Below are 20,718 nucleotides of genomic sequence, written 5' to 3'. Positions count from 1 at the left end.
TCCTCCTCGCAGAGGAAAGACCCTCAGTCCTCTCCAAACCAACAGACCGGACGTCCATCACACGGAGGTTTCTCCCTGAAGTCTCTGCAGCTCTCTGGACACCATGCTGTCTCAATCCGTCCACACTGAATATGAGAGGGGAAAAATGAAAATAATAAATGCTTTAGACAATAAGAAATATAAAGTTGAGTTGCTCAGTTTTTTTAGATTGTCAATACTATTACTGTATAACTAATATATCAGGTTAAGAGGCACATTCAAATAAAGATTGGTCTTTAAATACATGTTGTCTTTTGAATTGTTTGTCTAAAGTCAAGGATCTAGAACTGGTACTTAGTTTTAATGATACAGTCTGGTTATTATGCTGTTTGGAGGAGGCCTCACAGGTAAGAGCACTAACTAGCTACCATCACATGTACCTTAGCTTGACTTAAATGTATTAAACGTATAATTAAGTGATATCAAAATATAAATAACTAATGTCATGCGAACATATTAATAGTTGCTTGATTCCAGTGTTGAATTTAGCACAATTGCATACAAACATTAAGGGATTTTAAGACTGAAGTATTATGCTAAAAACTCAATAACTTAGATTATTATTTATAGTTTTGCTGAATAGTTTCATGTTTGCTTACCTTAGAAACGTAAAATGCGACGGCAGTGTGCAGATGGGGAGCATGTTAGCTTAGCTTGGTAGCTTCAGCTAGCTCTGGAACTTCCAGCTTGGTGGCAGTATGGATGTATAATAAGAACTGGATACAGCGTGGGAGGCGGGGCCTCATTCATTCCTATGAGAGTTGCTCATTCGCGCATGATGATAAAATGGCCCAACTTTTGAGAGAGCGAAACGTCACAGATTACCCGGCATGCCTGAGAAGTACCCGTATGTGCGCTCATAGCGCATGCGCAACTTTAACCAAAATGCTCGTTCACATCAAGCACGTCAATTTGCGTACTCGTAACAGCACCGTGCGTTCATGACAGCATGGTAATGATTTGTTATTATGATGGATTTGATATTAACCAGGCGGCAGTTAGCAGCTAGCGGCTAGCTAGTAATGATGCTAATGTACACATCAATCGGTATGTACTTATATTATGTTGTAAGTTAGGATCTAGTGATATCCAAGCAACAGAGCTTCATTTAGCATGAAATAATTATTGCACTGTATATATATATATATATATATATATATATACACACAGTGCAATAAGCTTCTTAGTGCAATAATAAGCTACAGGGACGTTAATCTAACGTCGGTAATATTAACTTTATTTAATACAACATTTACGGTACAAGATTTAATCATACAGCCCATGTAGTATAATATTTTACAAATGATGAATTACAGCAAACATGTGCAATATATCCATTATTACAGCTCCGTGGGCTGGCAGTAAGGCGATATGGGTCCGTTGTTATTGTGCATCCATGGGTAAAGATAAACGCATGTGGCATGTAGTGCTGAACACGTAACATGAACGTGCCGGGAGGCGCGGTTCAGTGGGTTAGATGCGCGTTCATAATGCCGAGGGAAATAACTCTCAGAATAACGTTATTAGCACATTTTTACAACTTGAGGAACGAATGTTTTTAATAAGGGCTATACAAGTGTTCATACTGGGTAGTTTATTTAGTTTAAAAAATTATCCAACGATTTACAGACCACTCTTTCCCCATGTAAGTCAATGGGAAAAAGTGTTTCCGGGCCTGGCAACCAAACGAATGTGCAGTACCGCCGTTTGGCCACCACGAATATTTTCATCTGAGTCCGGCGCACTTCCTGGGGGCTTGGGTGGCAGCAGGTCCCGCCTCGGCTCCGCCTCTTTGCCCTTATTTGGAGCAGGCTGGAACAGGCGGGAGTTGAACTCTGACGTCACTGTCGAGCCGTTAGTGGCCGACTCTGCCTACTAAGGGCTTCTCGGCAACTCTGCAGAATCCTATGGGTGACGTCACGGACCCTACGTCCATTTATATAGTCTATGGTCGCAGCATTCAGAGTAATTTGCTCACATTGGGTTCAACGCGTCATAGAGCAACCAAGTCATTTAATTGGACGAGAGGCATACTATGAGAGCTGGTCAAATTTAGTCAGTAATTTGAGGAACTGTCGAAATGGTGAACGCAGATAAAGTTGAGCTTGAAAATCCTCCAGCATCATTCAAGTCTCCGGTTTGGGAACATATTGGTTTCGCAGTTACATACAAGGATGACGGACAAATACAGGTGGACCGAACCAAAGCTGTTTGTTGGCATTGTTCAACTAAAATAGGTTACGCGGCTGGCAATACATCAAACTTGCACACTCATTTGAAAAGGCATCACCCGAACGTGAATATCACCGGTACCAAAAGAAAAATGACTGAAGTGCAAACCCAACTCCCACTAGCATTTAAACCTCCAACACTCGCAAAAAGTTCAGACCGAGCCAAAGCTATTACAAACACCAAATATCCTTATGTTGCCATGTTAGCAAAGCGCTACCTGACTGTATCTGCTACCTCTGTCCCTAGCGAGAGGGTGTTCTCCACAGCAGGAGACATTGTTAGTGCCAGCAGATCTGCCCTTTCGGCAAGCAATGTGGACAAGTTCATCTTTCTTTAAAAAAACATGAAAATACAATGACAAGCCTAAAGTCAAAATGGCTGCTTGGGTACTAGTACAGTAGAATACAGTTCAAATACAGATGATTTCAGTTCATCGAAATGCTGCACCTTAATGTTTATTTTTATTATATGTTGTATTTATTTAAGTGTTTAATAATAATTAAAAACCCAACTAATATTTTATGTTTTGTGAGTATTAGTACAGTAAAGTTAAAATACAGATTATTTCAGTTCATCGAAATACTGCACCTTAATGTTTATTTTATTTTATTATATTTTGTATTTATTTGAGTGAATACATTATTCCCAGTTTAATAATAATTAAAAACCCCAAAAAAACATTTTATGTTTTGTGATCATTTTTTCTGCTGTACCGAAAACGTACCGAACCGTGGCCTAAAAACCGAGGTACCTACCGAACCGAAATGTTTGTGAACCGTTATACCCCTATTAGCAACTGAACTGTGTTCGACATTAAATGTTAATTTGAGGCGTACTTTGTTAAGATGTTTCACGGGGAGTAGTGTGTGAATGCTTGCCGTTGATTTGGTAAATCTACTGCACCAATGTGATTGCATATGTCCATAGTCAATCACAGTGACTTGACATGATTTACACTTTGTTTTTATGCAGCTTGTAACAATATAAAAGGTGTATGTCCTAAAATGTGCTTAAAACTCCACCATTTATTTTTATTTAACAGCCTTGAACTTAAACGTAGTGTTTTGAAAATGTACATGGGAGATATCCGCATTTGCTTTTCTCTCCGAGTGTCTGTCGGACAGCATTTCCCCACCCGTCTACATATATAAAAGTCAAATGAGAATCTTTGTTCGGGCTGGTCTTATTCTTAAAAAACAGACAATCATTAACAGTATGAAAAGGACTTCAGGAAGAAGGATAGTACATCCGTTAGAATGAGCTTCAGACAAACTAACAAACAGCTCAAGTAAACAAACGGAGGCATATGTTCATCTGTGTTTTAAACCGATTCTCCATCGTAGACAGCCAACACCAGACCCCCCCCCACACTTCACCCCAAGCTAAGGCTATCAGACAACTAAAGCTGCAAAAGTAAAATGACCTGGTAACTGTTAAAGCCCTTGAGAGAGTTTCATCTATCAACCCTGAGACTGGATTAGATACTGTATACTCCTCTGTGTTCCACAGACCAAAGCATAGGACTGGCTTCAAATGCAGAGAACTCAGGGATGGACATGTTTTGATTTAGAGGAAGTGGTCTATGGCCCGGCCATGTTTACAGATGTTTGTACACATATATATATTCCTGAGTAAATGTTAACGAATAAGAAGTACAACAAAGAAATGAAGAAGTAAGAGCATGTAAAGGGTTTTAAATATCACTATGAGTTTAAGATATAAACTGTAAGAATGTCATCTTTAATCTCCAGAGACTGATAAGACCCAGTTGGTGAATCTGTCAGTTTATGTTCCTTGTCCCCTTCCCTTTCTCTGTGTACAGGCTAGCCACACCGCTGTGGTCCTGCCCTCCTGGCCTGCAGGTCAACGGACGGACCGATTACCCACAAGTCCTTGACACAAGACAAATCTGAGCGCTTTCATCTGTGCCGGTGGGTCGCCCCTCAAAGCCTTGTTACAGGATTGGCGCTCACCAATTAGCACAATTAGCTTTTGCCAAGCCGCCGGCAGCGTCACATGGCACAGGCTTTGCACTGATGGTACCTGACAAGCTGGCAGATCAGTCATGTCTGCCATCACAGGGTGTATGCTGGTTGCAGGATGGACAGCAAACCATCTCTTGAAAAAAACAAAACCCCTACATACACATACATAAAAACAGGCTGTTGACAAAAGGAAAGCATATCAAAGTATGTATCACTCAGGAATAATACAAAAATAAAACCAGCACTATGCTTGTCCTAATTTGAGTTTTATTTATTGATAAAGGTTGATCCAAAACTAAGATTCAAGTGTGTGGTTTAATATGATCGGAAAACATTCCAGTGATCGCAGTCACTTAATGGGGACTCTGTATTCTTTGTAGAGAACATTCCTTTGGCAAAGTACGATAAAAGAAAACCTTGAAGACTTGTCAGTCTTGTGATGGACTTGTTAAGTTCTTGTCTTGGTTTTTATAAAGCTACACAGTCATATATCCCAAGCTGTCATTTGTCTTTTTAGGACATGGAAAGGGTTTGTTTGTGGGGCCCGATTCCCTTAATGTTTTATCCAGAATGCTCTGTTAAGGGGCTCCCATGTCAAAGTCTTTCTAGGAGATAAAAAACATTGGCAAATAAAGTGGCTTTATGGGGGGGGGGGGATATCCAAGTCAAACTTGCCAAACTAAAAAAAAAAACTTGGTGACCTAACAAAATATTTGTATTACATATTATTATATGTGTGAACAACTGACAGGAAATTAGTGGGGTCAACAAAAGAGCCATCATCCACAATGGTGCCACACCTAACAAGTGTAGAATATATGAAAAATGCTGGAACTGTCCATCAATTCCTCATCACTGATGTGACAGCTTGATAAGTTTGTGTTCACAAGCACACGTACCAACCAGATTATACAAAAACACAAGCAAGAGCCCGTGGCCTGGATACAATTGTTGTGCTGATAAGAGAGGCCCAGACGATGAGCAGGGAGATAAGCAGAAGGGGAGGTCTGGGGCGCTGACGTTCTGCTACAATACTGTTTTTTCCTCAGCCTTGTCATTGAAATCTCTGAGCCTGGCTACACTAAGTATCTTAGGTAACACTGCTTGAGATCAGTATCTCCCCTCAAAACAAGAAGCCAGGAAGTGTTCCGTCTGTCATTATCACAATTCACCCAGTGCTGTGGTTTTCCTCTTCACATCAAATCCATTCTTTATAGTTTCCTTCCCAGGGATCTTGTGTAAGTTAGTTTTTTTAAACCCTTCCAGCTGAGGACAGTAAAGGAGAGGGAGACCAGCATCTGTGTATGTGTGTATCTACGTGTGGTACACTCGGAGTGCAGCTGAATTCCTGAGGGTGAGCAATGAATTGACCACATAACATTATGGCGTGTGTCGGGTGTGACAAAAGGAGGAAGTGAGGTCATGGCAGAAAGGTTTGTTGAGGTAAAACACGACTGTTTGATTTCATGCATGCATAAATGAGCACATCCGCACAGCTGTTCATGGATGGGCGTGTTAAAGCCACACTCCTTGGGCGCATCTGGAGGTCTTGAAGAGGAGACAAGTTAAAAGAGCGAGCTAATTTTCTGGCCTGAGTACCAAAGACTCTCAAATGAAAACATTCCCATCTCGTTTTGTCCTCGCTCTTCCTATCATGTAGCTGTTTGCAATCCACATGAAAGAATCAAAATGCAATCTGCACTAAGACACCTTATCATCAGTTGATAATCGCACCGGGAAGGAGCCGTTCCAAAGAAAGAAAAACATAGTGAACTCAAACTTACGTCAGCAAAACAACAATCCAATGACCAAGGCTGAGCATTCACACATAAAGTATTATGCACAGAACTGGTTTCGAAACAACTCGGTGTATGTTATTCCCTGTAACCAAATCAAATGGACCACCTGTATCAGTCAGTTGCTCCCACCTTGGGTGTTTTTTTTGACTGCTTTGGAAATAAGTCACAACAATGAAGTCATCCAATGTCTGGTAGAGAAAAGAGTGCGTTTTAAATAAACTGTTCCAATAGCTTTTATTTCCCGAACCACATCCTTAGTTCTGATCGCTTTTTCTCTTAAAGAAAATAGATATTAACATAGCACTGTTGTTCTTTGCATGGTGGACGGAGAAGGCATTATGGACTTCATTTACACTTCATGCATACAACCAAATACAAGACGCACCGCACCACTGTAGCATTCATCTGATCCATGACAAGTTCAACCACTGAATGCATGCACACTGTTCTAAACTAGTGGAGGACTAACTCCGATTCGCATGTGGCACAGGAAAACAAACAAGCAGTGCAATCAGAGATAAGATCTGGACATCAGAGGCGCACACATAAAGAAGTTAAAGTATAAATGAAAGTGTCTTTAACTGTGTTTTATCCAGATAAGAGAACATGTTAAAGACAAGTAAGGGTATATGAGACGATTGCTGCAAAAGCAATATTGCCAAAAAGTAAAATGTTTGACCAATTAAGTACAACTTAACAAAAACAAAACGTATGGATCTATTAATCTATCTGTGATTTAAGAATGTTTAGATCATTGAAAATAAGAGAGGCAACGTTAACGTTTAAGGACAACAATGATTATGGTAATTTCCCATACAGACCATTGTCCATTATCACCATGAGGATATGGACAATGTTAATGGTTTAGTGAATGAAGCGGCTCAATCGTGGTGCAGATCTATGTTAAAGGGCGCAGACTGGTTTTCTTGTCACAACATTCAGTTTGAGCCCTGAAGACAGAGAAAGCGTTATCCTCTTATTGTCATGGAGAGTAGTGCTTTGGAGACTTGAGGCCCAAAGGCTAGAGGAACGTTAGCCCTAAATCTGCTTTGGGGATAGATAGACATTTGCATGATGGAAGGACATCCTCAGAGGAAGGATTTGCGCTCAGTCAATGGAGTTAGGATAGAAAATGACCTTTATACCAGCTTGATTATCACTTCACATATGAAATATATGGTTGTGCATTTAGGTTTGAACAGGAGTCCCACTTCCACTACTACAGTTCCAAGTGGTTGTAATGAAGGGAAAGGGGGGAAAAAGGAATGGAGGGATATTCGTCCTAACAATGTGATGCAGATCCCTTTAGAACAGGAATTGCTCAACAAAAACTCTGTAAAGAAAAGGCATACTTGTGCGAGACAGCTAAACTTTGAGCGTGGGTGAGCTAGGCCTATTTAAACTTTGATGGTGTAATTTACCGATGTGCAAGTATCTGTGGTTAAGCAGTCAAAGCAATTAAAACCGCTTGTACCGAGTTTGCAAAGACTTGTGCATGTTCACACAGTCACGTAGTATATCGACACATCTTCCAGCCTCATTACACCCCTGTATCTCCACTCAAGTGGAAAAACACCCCCGTCACTTTCCCCACAGCAGTTCCCAGTCATCATCCACCCCTTTCACCCTTCCTCAAAAAAATCCGTGAAGAGGTCAACCGAGAGATTAAGACCCTTCAAATGGGGTCATGGAGATCAATGATCAAACAGAGAGCCAGGCCCAGCCCCCATGCCCCCTCTCCTCCCACTTTATTTCAGGAAGCCTGATAATAGAGACAAAAAGACAGGCTAACTACTTCCCTTCACCATGACCCAACCAGCCACTTAATCTCTGGCGGTGGCCTCACCTGTCACTGACAGTTCCATCAATCATTGATTAAAACATCTGCATTGAATGGGTGTGAATCTGTACATCTGTAAGTAAATATATGTGTGAACTACATTACCAACGGCTTTAGTCTAAGGGTAGGAGACAACAATAAAATAACTGAACCTATTTAATTATATTTTAATCACAACTTACTACATTTTAAATTAGCTAGAGAAGCTCACATCCAAAAGCACAACCCATCACACAATAGGGCCATTCATTATAGGACTTGTCAAAAGCGTGCAATCATACAAGTCACAGTGATATGTTGTTTCTCATGTTGTACTCTGTATTGCTCCGTGCATCCAGAAGAGGCAACATGCATAGGTCCAGTTAAACCTCTTGCATGGGAAAAACACTTTGTTGGTTGTGGGTTTTCCATCATTGTGTGAGCCACATTCCTGCGGACCACAGGAGAACAGAAACTGGCTGTGGAGAAACCCACTCAGCTGTGGGGTTGGTGAGGTTGTTCCCTCCAGAAAAAACACGCCTTCCAATGAATTATACGTGTCCACATTCTGGAGGAGTTTCAGGATTTCTAGATGTAAAAGCTAGAATACTTATAGGGAGTTCAAACATGTGGAAAGAGAGAAAGGAGGACTTGAAAAGAGATCAATGTATGACACAAGGTTTGAATGGTTAACGCATTGACTGCATCCCTTACATCAAGTTGTGAAGTAGAGGAGCTGTACCAACAAAGACACAGATATATTTGATAGTTCTCAGAGTCAAGTTACTGTTATAATATAGTCAGTATTTCCCCACAATGTTCTGAAAGGATATGCGTGTCAATTAAAGCATGGTTAGGGAAATGAATGAATAAAAAGGAACAGCGAGTGAGCATAAGAGAGGCCATGGCCTCCAGTTTCTAGTACTTAATCATTGGAACATATTGATCGTTTTCTCCTTTAATAGCTAGAATCCCTGTACAGACTTTAAAGGATTGATTGATTGAAAAAAATATTAAAATGTTAGTCAGTGCAGAATGTCAGTGCAGAGTAGAGACACACCGAGGAAGGGATGTGCACCACGATCCTGAATGAGTACAAATGCCATTAAGAACCAAACACACATGTAAATGAAGGGTTAAATCCAAGGTGACTGGCAAACAGTGACTTCTTATATGCACTGCAGATGCAAAGTCTCACTGCACCACTCATCAGGTGGCATTTCAGGATATGTGTAATGCTTTCTTTCACTGTCTATCACCCCCTCCTCAGTGTGTCCCTCTGACACATTCAGACATACACACTATGTAAGTGTTACAACGTAGAATATAGACACTTTTTGTGAATGTCTACGGTCACCAGATTTTAATAGAGTTTAAATCTGGTGACCGTAGATTTAAAAAAGTGTTTTTTTTATAAAGAATTGATTGCATTATAATTATTACTGTTTAACACACATGTAATGAAACCTGACTAGTTACAGTAAAAGTCAACTTCTGAGAGACTTTCCCACGACTTACGTGTTTATGTTGGTATTGAGAATGTGACAGCAGCGGTCAACAGCAGCAGAGAGAAAATATTCCATTTATAAGAAGAAATATTCTTTCTAGGATACGCTGAAGGCAAAACACATGAGACAAACAATGTGTGTCTGAGTGTATGTGTGTGTTTGCCTGTCTGCCTCTATCAAAACATGGCAAATTGATGATTAATGATCTTTTGCATTCTGGTTGGCGAGGAGGTGAAAATCTATCCTGGTTTCCATTCTGTGTCTTGATCTAATGATGTTTAAAAATACAACTTAACAATGAACAAGTCATTCACTTTATCATTTTTGCTGGTGTGGGGCAGAACACTTCCCAGTCGTGTGAGACGCATGGAGTGGCTGCTTGTTCTGTGCGGTGTAACTTTGTCACAATGCATAAGCAACATCAGATTTAGCTTTGGTACAGTGGAAACAGATGTGCTTCAATCCTTTCCAGGCTCTGTTGTCCTCACAATGGACTCAAGCATAACACGACTGTTCGGGATTGGATTTACTTGGGTATTAGTGTGTGTGTGTGTGTGTGTGTGTGTGTGTGTGTGTGTGTGTGTGTGTGTGTGTGTGTGTGTGTGTGTGTGTGTGTGTGTGTGTGTGTGTGTGTGTGTGTGTGTGTGTGTGTGGGGGATTGATAGTGTGAAAGAGAAAGAAGAAAGAGAAAGTATCCGGGGATGCTTTTCATGTTCAGTCTTACGGGGAATTTGACCACAATGTGTCTTCAATCTCGGAGGGGAGTCGTCATCACGCTTCTCGAGGTTAGATATAACAGCCCCCCCCCCCCAATTTATTTTTGCTCTGTTTTTTTTCATTGTCTCCATATGTTCTGTACTGTTGCCCTGTTTTCACTAAAGTGAGTTCAACCCCTGCTCTCCCCCTTTTATTTCTCCCCCTCTCAGTGACTCCAGGGCTCCATTGTTTTTTGTACCCTTCATCAGTTTCATTCTGTCTTCTATCTCTTCCTCAGATAACACAAATGCCAAAAGAGTCAAAAAGACCCCATGCGTCCACCTTCTAACATTGACAGCATTTTCTAAAACAAGAGCCCCTCGTGGACACAGGCCATTAGGCCCATCCATCCAAACAGACCTGCTTTGTTGAGGTGTTATATCAACAGGGTGACCTCCCCTCCACTCCTCCCCAGCTTCCTTGGGCCCCCCAACGGCAGGAGATTGATGTCAACAAGGAATTTTGTCCCACATTTCCTCCTACCTCCTCCAGACCCACCCTGCTCCTGAAAAACACTTGGCCCAGCACAGAGGGCCCCAGTGAGGCCTTAACAGGCCCGCTGAGCTGTAAGACTCCGCCGCCACCTCCTCTCACCCCTCGCTCTAGCAGTGCCAGAAACACCCTAAGTCACTAACATGACACCGTAAACAAGGAGTGCCCCAGAAAACGAATGCAAGTATGTGTGTGTGTTTAGGAAATGGGCCACCTTGTTCTGTCAACAGACTGGTTGCTGTGAGAAGGAGGTCAACACAGAGACGTCACCTGTGTACAGTGTCATCGCCAGCAGAGCTGCCAATAGAGTTCAGACCAACTCAATTTGGGCTTTTTCATGGGTGGTGCTTGTCAAACTTTCTCAAGAGACAAGAACCTGCAAAGCAGCTGCCGTCCTTTGAGGTTTTCCAAGTTCAGAAAGGCTGGGGGTCTGCAGTAAGACTGGAAAAGGCAATACATGTTCCAATAAAACAGCAAGAGTTCATAATTGTATTCATCTGTGGGCCTAATCTAGTTTTGCTATCTCGATCACAAACAGACACACTGGCACTGACTTCTATCCATGTAACATTATACACTATAATAACTGTCCAAGGGAATCTCCACTGTTATATACTGTTAGAACAGCATCATTTTAAATAGCATATTTGACGTTTAACAACATTTGCTGAAGAAAGCTTCAAAGCATGTCACTGGCAGCTGCACTTATCAAATATCAAAACCATCTTTGTAAAAAAGAGTAAACATTTATATATGTTGCCACAGAACAATCCTGTTTAATATATTTTTAAGAATTATCTTTATAACTCAATTATCCACTTTGTTAATTAGGTTAACAACATTTAAATACACTTTGCTTTCAATGCCATACATATATTAAATATTACAGCACCTGAGAGCTATGTTTGATCCTTGATTTGATCCTTTTTCTTTTTTAGTTTTTTGCTGGTATCATTATTATAAATATATATTTCAGCATGTGGTCCCATTTAAGGGCAGGTCAAATTCAATCTCAGGACACCTGTTTAAATTGAACTGTGTTCACATATGAGAGGGACCCAGTGAAACCAGTTCCATGCATCCCATATCCTATATACAAAATCTTACATACGACTTCTTGTTTTAATTTAAAGTGACCTGTCTAATAATCATAGCTTGACATTCTAGAACCGTTTAACATTTCAAAGGGATTACTTGCGATGTAACCAGACGGAGGTTTCCGGAGCAAATTGTTACAGTGGATTAAAGGCTACGACTAGCTAAGAAATGATTTATTTCGTTACCGATTACAGTAATCTTGAACAGGACTACAACATACAGTAGACTGTATATATAAAGGACTACAACCTTAATTCAGGAAAGAAAATATGTGCTTTTTTAAATTACCTGCTTTTCCCTTATGTTGATATATTTTGTAACAATTTACCTTCAGATGACTTACTTATACATGCAGAATATGAAAGGCCAAGATTATAAAGAGAGGATTGTTTCAACTTCTAAATGTAACATTGTTAACATTATTTTATATTACTTCAATTTACCATTCTTCTCTGTTCAAAATTTGTTTTCAAAATACTCACCTTTTCCCAAATGTACAAAATGTGGCTGTTCCTGTCCTAGTGTGCTAACCTTGTGATGACCTAATGAGTGTAAAGCTTCTCTGAGGCAAAAGTTTTCTGTGAAGTAGCTCCACTGGCCCAGAGCAATGTGCACTGACCCTTGCTGGAACTTTTTTACTTCGGAAAAAGCTAATGGAAATTCTAATAAATAATGAAAAGATAACATATATGGTGTAGACCTTTAAAGGAAACATGTGCATTTGAGGTTTGTCGGTCCTGCAAAAGAAATACACGCCTGAGCCACTTTTCTGATATTTTCATGCAAGCTAGGACAAGCTGAAACTCAAGGGTTCATGGTGATGCTTCATTCTCATTTTTAAGTTGTTTTAATTGAATATGCATCATGCCATTTATGCTCATTCAAAATACACTATTCCTGACCCCTAAGGAAAATCAGCTAGAAAGACAGAGGTAATTCACAGTTCAAGCGCACACAGCCTAAATAAATGAGTGGTACTGTGCGAGATTACTGTGTTCGGAAGTGCAGTTGGACACCGTGTTCATAATCTGACACTTTTTCGAGTTCACTCCGAGGTCTGATGTCATGCTTCCAACAACCCAGAGGATGATACCATCTTGGAAATGGGAAGTGGCATTTCTTTAATTGTGCTTTTATCCTCAGCTGAGAAGACACACTGCACTTACACTGGATCACAAAGGCCAGTGCTATTGGTACTTTTAGTGTAACTTTCATTTAATATTAAGCAACTCTGCTCTACAGTGGAACATTTTGACAAGCTTCATCAATAAGTTATATGAAGACATAAATATTCCCTAACTTCCTAAGACAAACCTTAACAAAAGTTAGGGGCCTTAAGAACAATGCACCTTACAAGTTGGCAGATCTAGCTTGATAACTATCATTAACACAGCACATCCTTATATTTATAATTAAGAAGCTGGTTCAGTTATGATGTATGTGAAGGCTACTATCAGCAGTTTGTGGCAACATAGTCATAAATGTACAACAAACTAATTAAACTTCAACATATATAGCATAATAATTAAATAGATTGAAGGTAGTATTGCCATTTGGGAGATCATGCTGGAGAAATGATGGAAAACAAAAGCTTTGACCTGCTTGTTTTACTATCTGCTATTAAACAATAAAAACCTTAAAGAATTCACAGGGTGCTATATTGGGAAACTGGCACAGAAATGTAAATGTACAATCGCCACTCCATGGAAACATAGAAAACTACTTTAGGCTAAACAGAGTCATTCTATGTTTCAGCAGCACTTTGCATTAATATGTACCTAGAGGGGACTGAGTGATCTTTAATGTTAAAGGTGGGGTAGGTCATTTTGGAGAAACCGGCTCGAGTGCGTTAGAATTTGAAAATACACAGCTGGAAAAAATCTGCCACTTCCTCACAGAGCCCCTCCTCCAACACACACGAACGCACACATGACCAGTGAGGGCACGAGATAAGTGTGTGCACAGATGGAAGGCTGACAGGCAGGTAGGCCATCCAGTTACTTTAGCCGGGCCGACTCAGATGATTGGTCGTGCTTTTTACAGTACTACGGCTTCCACTGATGACATTTTTTTATGGATTTTTTGTCAAAGCACTTCAGATATTCATTGCTATCGGGATGTTAAGAGCATTCCATGGAATATAACAAAAAGAGTATCTCGAGCCGGTTTCTCAAACTTACCTACCCCACCTTTAAGCTTATTTTATTTGTATATCTTTCCAAGATGTAAAGTTCCATAAGGGAGATGAAAGCTGCTCTAAAGTGAAGTCGAAGTGAACGCTTGGGAACCTTGGGAGAACTGAAAATAAACCCCAGGAAGAGACCCCTGTGGATGCTGAGCAAATGTTTGGTTAACATATAGAGGGTTTGCCCTCTTGCACTCTCCAGTGGTTGAGTGGTCTTACTATTTCGTACATTTTTATGTTTTATTTCTTAAAATTGTGACACGATATTACCTGAAGCCAGACTGTTTTTAATGACAACAAGCACAGGTTATTACTACGTTCATGAGCTTGACATACAGTATTGTATAGAGTAAACAATGTTGTACTCAGCAGAGATGACTTATGAGTCACTGAACACTAAGCTCCTTCAGTGACACAGCCATGACTCAAAAGGCCCTCATTATGACCATGTCAATTAAAACACACAAATTACAAAGAACTTAGTAAACCACTCCAGATAAGAGTATCTCTTTTGTACCAACAACTGAGTTCAGTGCAACCAGTTCTGTGGTCTAGCCTGCTGTAGAAATATACTATTGACTGTCAATCAAATTAAACAAAATAATTAAATATTTCTGACACTAATGACAGTTGATTATAAGCAACAGCTTTTCAATCAACAACTTTATTAATCCCGCAAGGGGAAATTGGTTATGAGCAGCTGTCATATACACAGGCACTGGCAGGAACATACAGGAAGAAAGCATACAGATACACCCGGGAGCAGAGATTCCAATTTACACGATAAATAGTTCATAGCATCACAATAATAAATAATCAAGTTAAAAAGCCTTTCAACAATTTAAAAGTTTGAGTACAGAGGGGATGAAAAGCAATTTGTCTAAAGAGCAGATAGAGCATATCTACGCCCTGATGGCAACAGATGACATTCATCCGCAAGAACAAGACCTGTTGGCTTGTCTCTAAATAGGATGTATGAATAATAATAATAATAATAATAATAATAGAAGTAGACAGTATTAAACAATTGCCTCAGTACTGACATCACTAGACTCTGCCAACCTCATCAACTCACATTATGTAAGTCATTCATTACGAACACAAATGACCCTCCCAATCGGCTGACAAAGGGCCTTTAGGCGACATGAGCCAATCTCATGTGTCACCATTGTTTGCAAACAGTTCATAAATTCAATACTTCGAGAGAATGATGCAATGATGGGTCAAACATGGCAGAGGACACATCACGCTAAGGCCCCTGGGCGAGTGTGGGCCGCTCACAGACTGGATTCATTGGCTACGTCACACTTTAAGCGTGACTATAGCCGCTACTGCTTGAGTGCAACCAATCCATACTGATAAAACAGACGGAACGGCAGGTTTTCCTCAATTGCATTTAGTTTGGGTCACAACAGAATCCGGTACAGAACGTCTAGAACAGCAACACTGGAGGTCCAGACCAAGAAACGAAGATGATCCTCTCTACAGGAACTAACCTTTGCAGATGGTCACTTGAACAAAAAGAAAGACTGCATCTGATTCCTGGGTACTGCATTGAAAACCTGTCAACTTTATTTTGGATTAGAATGTCACAGTCAAAAAAGATGGCTAAAAGTGGAGTGGAAATTTAAACAAGATGAACTTACTGAAATTAGAGCTATGCTGGATCCCGAAAGATCATTTTGTATGTTTACGTTTATTTTATTGTTCTTGACTGTGGTCAAAGACACCTTACAAGGTAAATGCATTTCTGCCACTTGTATCTATGACCTTATCCTTTCAGTCACTACATACAGAACTACATTTCAGCCATTCAATGTCTCCTTTTTTTTTACCAGGAAGATGACCAGTGTAAATCTCAGAAAAGCTCTTTTCTACTCCTGGGTCCTTTCCCTTGGGAGCTTTCTGGTTATGTGTAACCTCTGCGGAAAACATAAAGGTTATTAGTCCTACAATGTTGCCCTTTCCAGAAAGAGGCATGCGTGTCGTGTTCAGAAGTTGCTCAAGTGTTCCTTCCACACTGTCCAGTAATATCCCCAGTCAAGGAAAACCAACAGGCCATCTTTATGAACTTCCCAAACTGCTTCCAAGTTTGCTCGAACAGAAGTTTCGAGACTCCAAATTCGAGTCTGCTGCTTCATAAATCTGTTGGGCAAACCAAGCCTCAAAGCTTCACTCTATAAACATGACAACCTACTTCAACCGTGGTAGCAGGTACTGACAAGATAAGCACCTGGCCCTTCGCCAAGGACACATTTGCGAAATGAAAGGGAATAAGGTTACCTGGTTGGTCGTCCTCGCTGCAGGCTTGTCCTGGTGGTTGGCGAGGATGAGGAAGGGCAGTGTGCAGAGCTGCGGGTGCTGCAGGGCCGAGTGGAGCTCGTTCCGTGCTGCCTCGAGCTCCTCATCTGATGAAGCACTGTCCAATACGAAGACTACGCCCTGTGATCCTTGGTAGTAACGACTCCAATATTTCTTGATGTTGTCAGCTCCTGTAGACGGATATGACGCCATAAAATGATCATGGTACATACAATTTGTTAAGTTAAACATCCACAGTACTTGTTACACTTTATAAATAAAACACTTAGCTTTGAATTATTAAGTTCAAACTACATCTTTTCCTGACAAACCAGGAAGCTCAGCAGCTCCTACATTCCTGTGGAGTGGATAGTCGAGCTAAAGTCAATTCATAAACTCACTGGATTATTCAAAGGTCACAATGACATTAACTTGAAACTGAACGCATGTGGTTCCTTTTCTGTGTGCTAACTTGTAGCAAATGTGTTCATCAAAATGGTTTATTCACAGCAACTTTATTTGTTATGTAATGTAAGATATTAGAGGAGGCATCTATATCGTTACAAAATGTGTGAGTAGAGTCCCTAACACCTCCTCTCTCCTTACTGACAGTGTAGCCAATGCTTTTGTAAAGGAAATACATTTTCTTAGACATTATTTTGATCTTGAAGACAAAATAATGCACATTTTCCTCAATGTAATGATACCTGGTCAGGATCTGGCCAAGTCCCATGTGCTTCATAGGATATGTTTAAACTGTAGCCGTTTTCTACCTGAGCTGCAACACTAAAGATGGCTTAATGTCATCCTAAAAGTGTCCATCCTTTCACAATCACATCTCCAATCTGTTTCACTTAACCAGCAGTGAGAAAGGTTAGTTTGTGCTTCTAAAGAACATTTTTATTATATTACTATTCAACCCGGGAAGATAAATTGTTCCTTGTAAGATTGGGAATGAATGCCAGATGACAGCTTCTTCTGTTGCCCTCTCTTCATTAATGCCGACAAAATCACTCACCACCACAAACTACGATGTGCTACTCACTTCCTCCGTGTTACTCATGCTACTTTACCATTGGGGCATCCTGCTCCACTTGTGAATTCTGGAATCTATTGTAAATGAACACACGTTTACCACAGCTGCTGATCTTCTTTCATTTTAAACCACAAACAGGAGGTGTCACTAGATGTAGTATCGCAGATTATCCTTAAACATGGGAAATACAAAAGATAATCATTTTAAGTGGGTTAAATGTGCCCTTTACATTTTATTGAGTAAAGCAGTAAGAACAGAGAACATTTAGAGTTAACTCAAGAACCAGACGTGTGAACCAACACATTTCCTTTTCATCTCAAATACACCTTGTATTATAGTAAATACGCCATTGTACTTTCAGATTGAAATCTTCTCAAATAAAAACAACAAACAATTATCTTGTCATCTGCTCGTACACTTCGATTCCACTTCGTTACAGAGTGGAATGCTGTACTTTTTAAGATGTTTTCCATTAAATCGTTGAAAAGTGTTTGTTCTACACACGCACCAAACTTCTCTGCACCACATACACACAACTACACAATCTCATTGCAAACACAAGTAAATGCAATTGCTTTTACAAGGTTTTTTTACTTTCTGTCGTTAAAACAATCCGTTTCCGTCCGGTGAGGTTACTTCCTTTGCAATCTTGTGAAATGTTGTTTTATTATTGTTGCTCATAGTAAGGTCGCAGCCTAGATGTGACGAACTGTGAGGCTGGCAAATGTTTAAAGTTTAAACATCATCATCTCTCAGTGACATTTTACCTCCCTTCCCTCATGCTCTCCCTACCTCTTTCTTTCTTTTTCTTTCTTTTTCTTTCCTACTCTCACCTCACACTGGAGTGGAAAGCTATCAGACAAAGTGGCACTTGGGCGATTGACTAGGAAGTTTCCATCATCTTTGCCTGGAAATGATGGGATATCCATCAAGTCTCATTGGATCTCATTGGCATCTTCTGCCACCTATTGGCCTGACAGGAGGATTTCCAAACATGACGTAATGATTCTTGGGGGATGCTGCTGGCCGCCCTACTACATAGCATTAAACAAATAAGTGCACCATGAGTAAGACTTCCTTTGCTTTGTTTTATCACTTCCTCACTACGTTTACAACCCTTAAACCCCAATCATCTATATATAGTTTGTAATTGTTTAAAAGCTTATGTTTTAAACTTTTGGATTTTCCCAAGATATAATTAGCCAAAGGTCAACTGAACAAGAGGTAAACATAGCATGTCGGTGAAAGTCTTATCTCTAACTGACCCTGTAAAGTACTGACTCATCGTCTGGATGATTTATCGACTTATTCATTCAATATATGGGTTTAGACTGTGGGAGCAAGAAAAAATAATTGCCAATGTTTTAAAAAGGACTTGAACAAATAATTGGAATGAACTTCTTGTACACAGTACGGTCCAATCGTCTGGCATGTTTGGTTGGGTGCACCTGATGGAAGAATCCACAATACTTTCAAGATTTACAATTATTAAATATTTTTCTTGCATTCCCTAAACTTCTCGTGTCTTCGAACAAGTTACGACTTCCATTTCCCAGAATAAACATCAACATCCTTTCCATTGCCTGGACTGTTCAATGTGCAGAGAGCAACAAAGCAAGCTATCATGTGAGTAATGGCAAAAGAGCAACAATTTCCAGTCAGAACAAAATATCATAAAACATACAGTATATTGTGGCTACATTACATAATTGCCCAATACATCTCTTTTTTTTGCTTTTCCATTATGGATTTAATGCCCATTTGAGTAGTTAAATGTTGATGCAAAATGATGAGTCAGCAATGGGGTATTTGCTCTTCAGTTTTGAGGGAATAAGTCAAAAACGGAATGTTTAATAACACTGTGGTAATTGGTCTTATAAATCTTATAAACTTCACGACAGCTCTCCAAAAATATCCAAGATAGATATGTAGAGGAAAAAATGTCCTTGTAAATGTGCACGTGTGAACACAGCAGACAATATATTTGTAAACCTATAAACATCCATGACATAAGAATATTATATCAATGTTATGATTCCAACATTTCTGATAATATTAATTTGTGGAAAAATCATGATGTCAGTCTGTGATGTCAGAGAGTAACCCTCTCTGGGATCAGATGGATGGAAACCGGATCGGAGGTAAACACCTCACCGAGGCGCAGCCATCCATCCCTCCCTCCCTCAACACCAAGCAAGACTTTTTCAACCCTCTGTAGCAAATGAAGGCAAGCTGAAACAACGAGTGTAATGACTTATTTAATGTTCTGCATACAATATGGATGTTTAACATGTATGCATGGTTTGCGGTCCCTGAGACAGGAATCTTAATGATTGTGGTTATGCTGTGCTTCGTACGCATTGGATGATTCATTGTGTATGCATAGCCAACTGCTACAGGCAACTGTAATGTGAAACACTTACCAGGGCTACCCCTCATTACTGATGCAGACAACTTTCCCTGGCCATAAAACATTTCTTGATATTCTTTTTCTCTTGTGTTGTCAGACAGCAAACCTTTAGCTTTGTGTTTTTTAAGTCATGTTAAGTAAAACCGCTAGCTGTAGTTTTTGCTGCTTTTTTATGAACTAGTCGATCATGCATAGGTCTTGGACTGTTGCTCGGAAAAAAAAGAATGGAAGAAGCATAAGTCTACTGGTTACACAAGCAAAAGCGACAACGATGCTTCAGTGACCATGTTACTTTTACCTCTACACTTAAAGTGTGACTACGAATTAATAAACAAAACTTTAAGACATCTGCCAGTAAAACATCAACAATGATTACATTGCAGAGATTAAAAACAGATGCTTTTCTGCAGTCTTCTGAATTTAGATTTTCTTTATGTGATATATTTCATTTTGTGTTGGATCACTGGTGTTTCCGATAACACAAACTCAGCTTTTGGTAGATCATAGTACAAACCTACCTCCCTGTTTTTCCATTCGGCCAAAAAAGGCTTTCGCCTAGTCTTTTTCGGTTCGTTGTAGTGTATCGATGCAGGTATGATTTCAGATTCACTGTCGGCTTTCAAAATTTGAACACTTTCTCATACATTCCTCCCATCGTTCATTCTTTTGCGAGCTATTACCTTGAACAAAACGCAAACATGTTGCCAATCAGGTCTTGAAAGTTGAAAAAGCGAGAGCAACCCTCTTTGAAGTCTCCCTAACGAAAAACAGACAGTGTTTTTCCTCTGAACAAAACAGCTACAATACGGTGATGGGAAGCAGCACATGGACTAGTGAGGGAGGCCTCGAGTAATAAAGTTGGCTTACTTCATTGAGGAATGGGCTTGGGCTGCAGTGAGGTGGAAAACACTTCAGCTGTCGATACATCATCAACCTGCAGTGTGAGCAGTGTCGGTTTTTAGGAAACGCGTTCTGTGTGCGGCTCAGACTGAAACACACATCAAATCGATCTGTACACAAGATTGACACATTTGGTTCACAGAAAAAAATGGACTTTA

At 40.0% G+C, this 20,718-nt stretch overlaps 1 protein-coding gene across 2 annotated transcripts in view; it reads right to left on the bottom strand.

Moving 5' to 3' along the window:
- Nucleotides 1-20,718, bottom strand: part of LOC117451958 (ADP-ribosylation factor-like protein 15) — a 108,548-nt gene that overhangs the window by 33,235 nt on the left and 54,595 nt on the right. For both annotated transcript variants that reach the window (XM_034090343.2, XM_034090342.2), the window contains exon 4: nt 16,197-16,405. In XM_034090343.2, coding sequence (XP_033946234.1) covers nt 16,197-16,405 — 209 coding nt within the window. The remainder of the gene's footprint in view (nt 1-16,196; nt 16,406-20,718) is intronic.

Source organism: Pseudochaenichthys georgianus, chromosome 9 (genome assembly GCF_902827115.2).
Source record: "Pseudochaenichthys georgianus chromosome 9, fPseGeo1.2, whole genome shotgun sequence".
In the NCBI taxonomy this organism is placed as follows: Eukaryota; Metazoa; Chordata; class Actinopteri; order Perciformes; family Channichthyidae; genus Pseudochaenichthys; species Pseudochaenichthys georgianus.
This window is presented reverse-complemented; position numbering and strand designations above follow the sequence as displayed.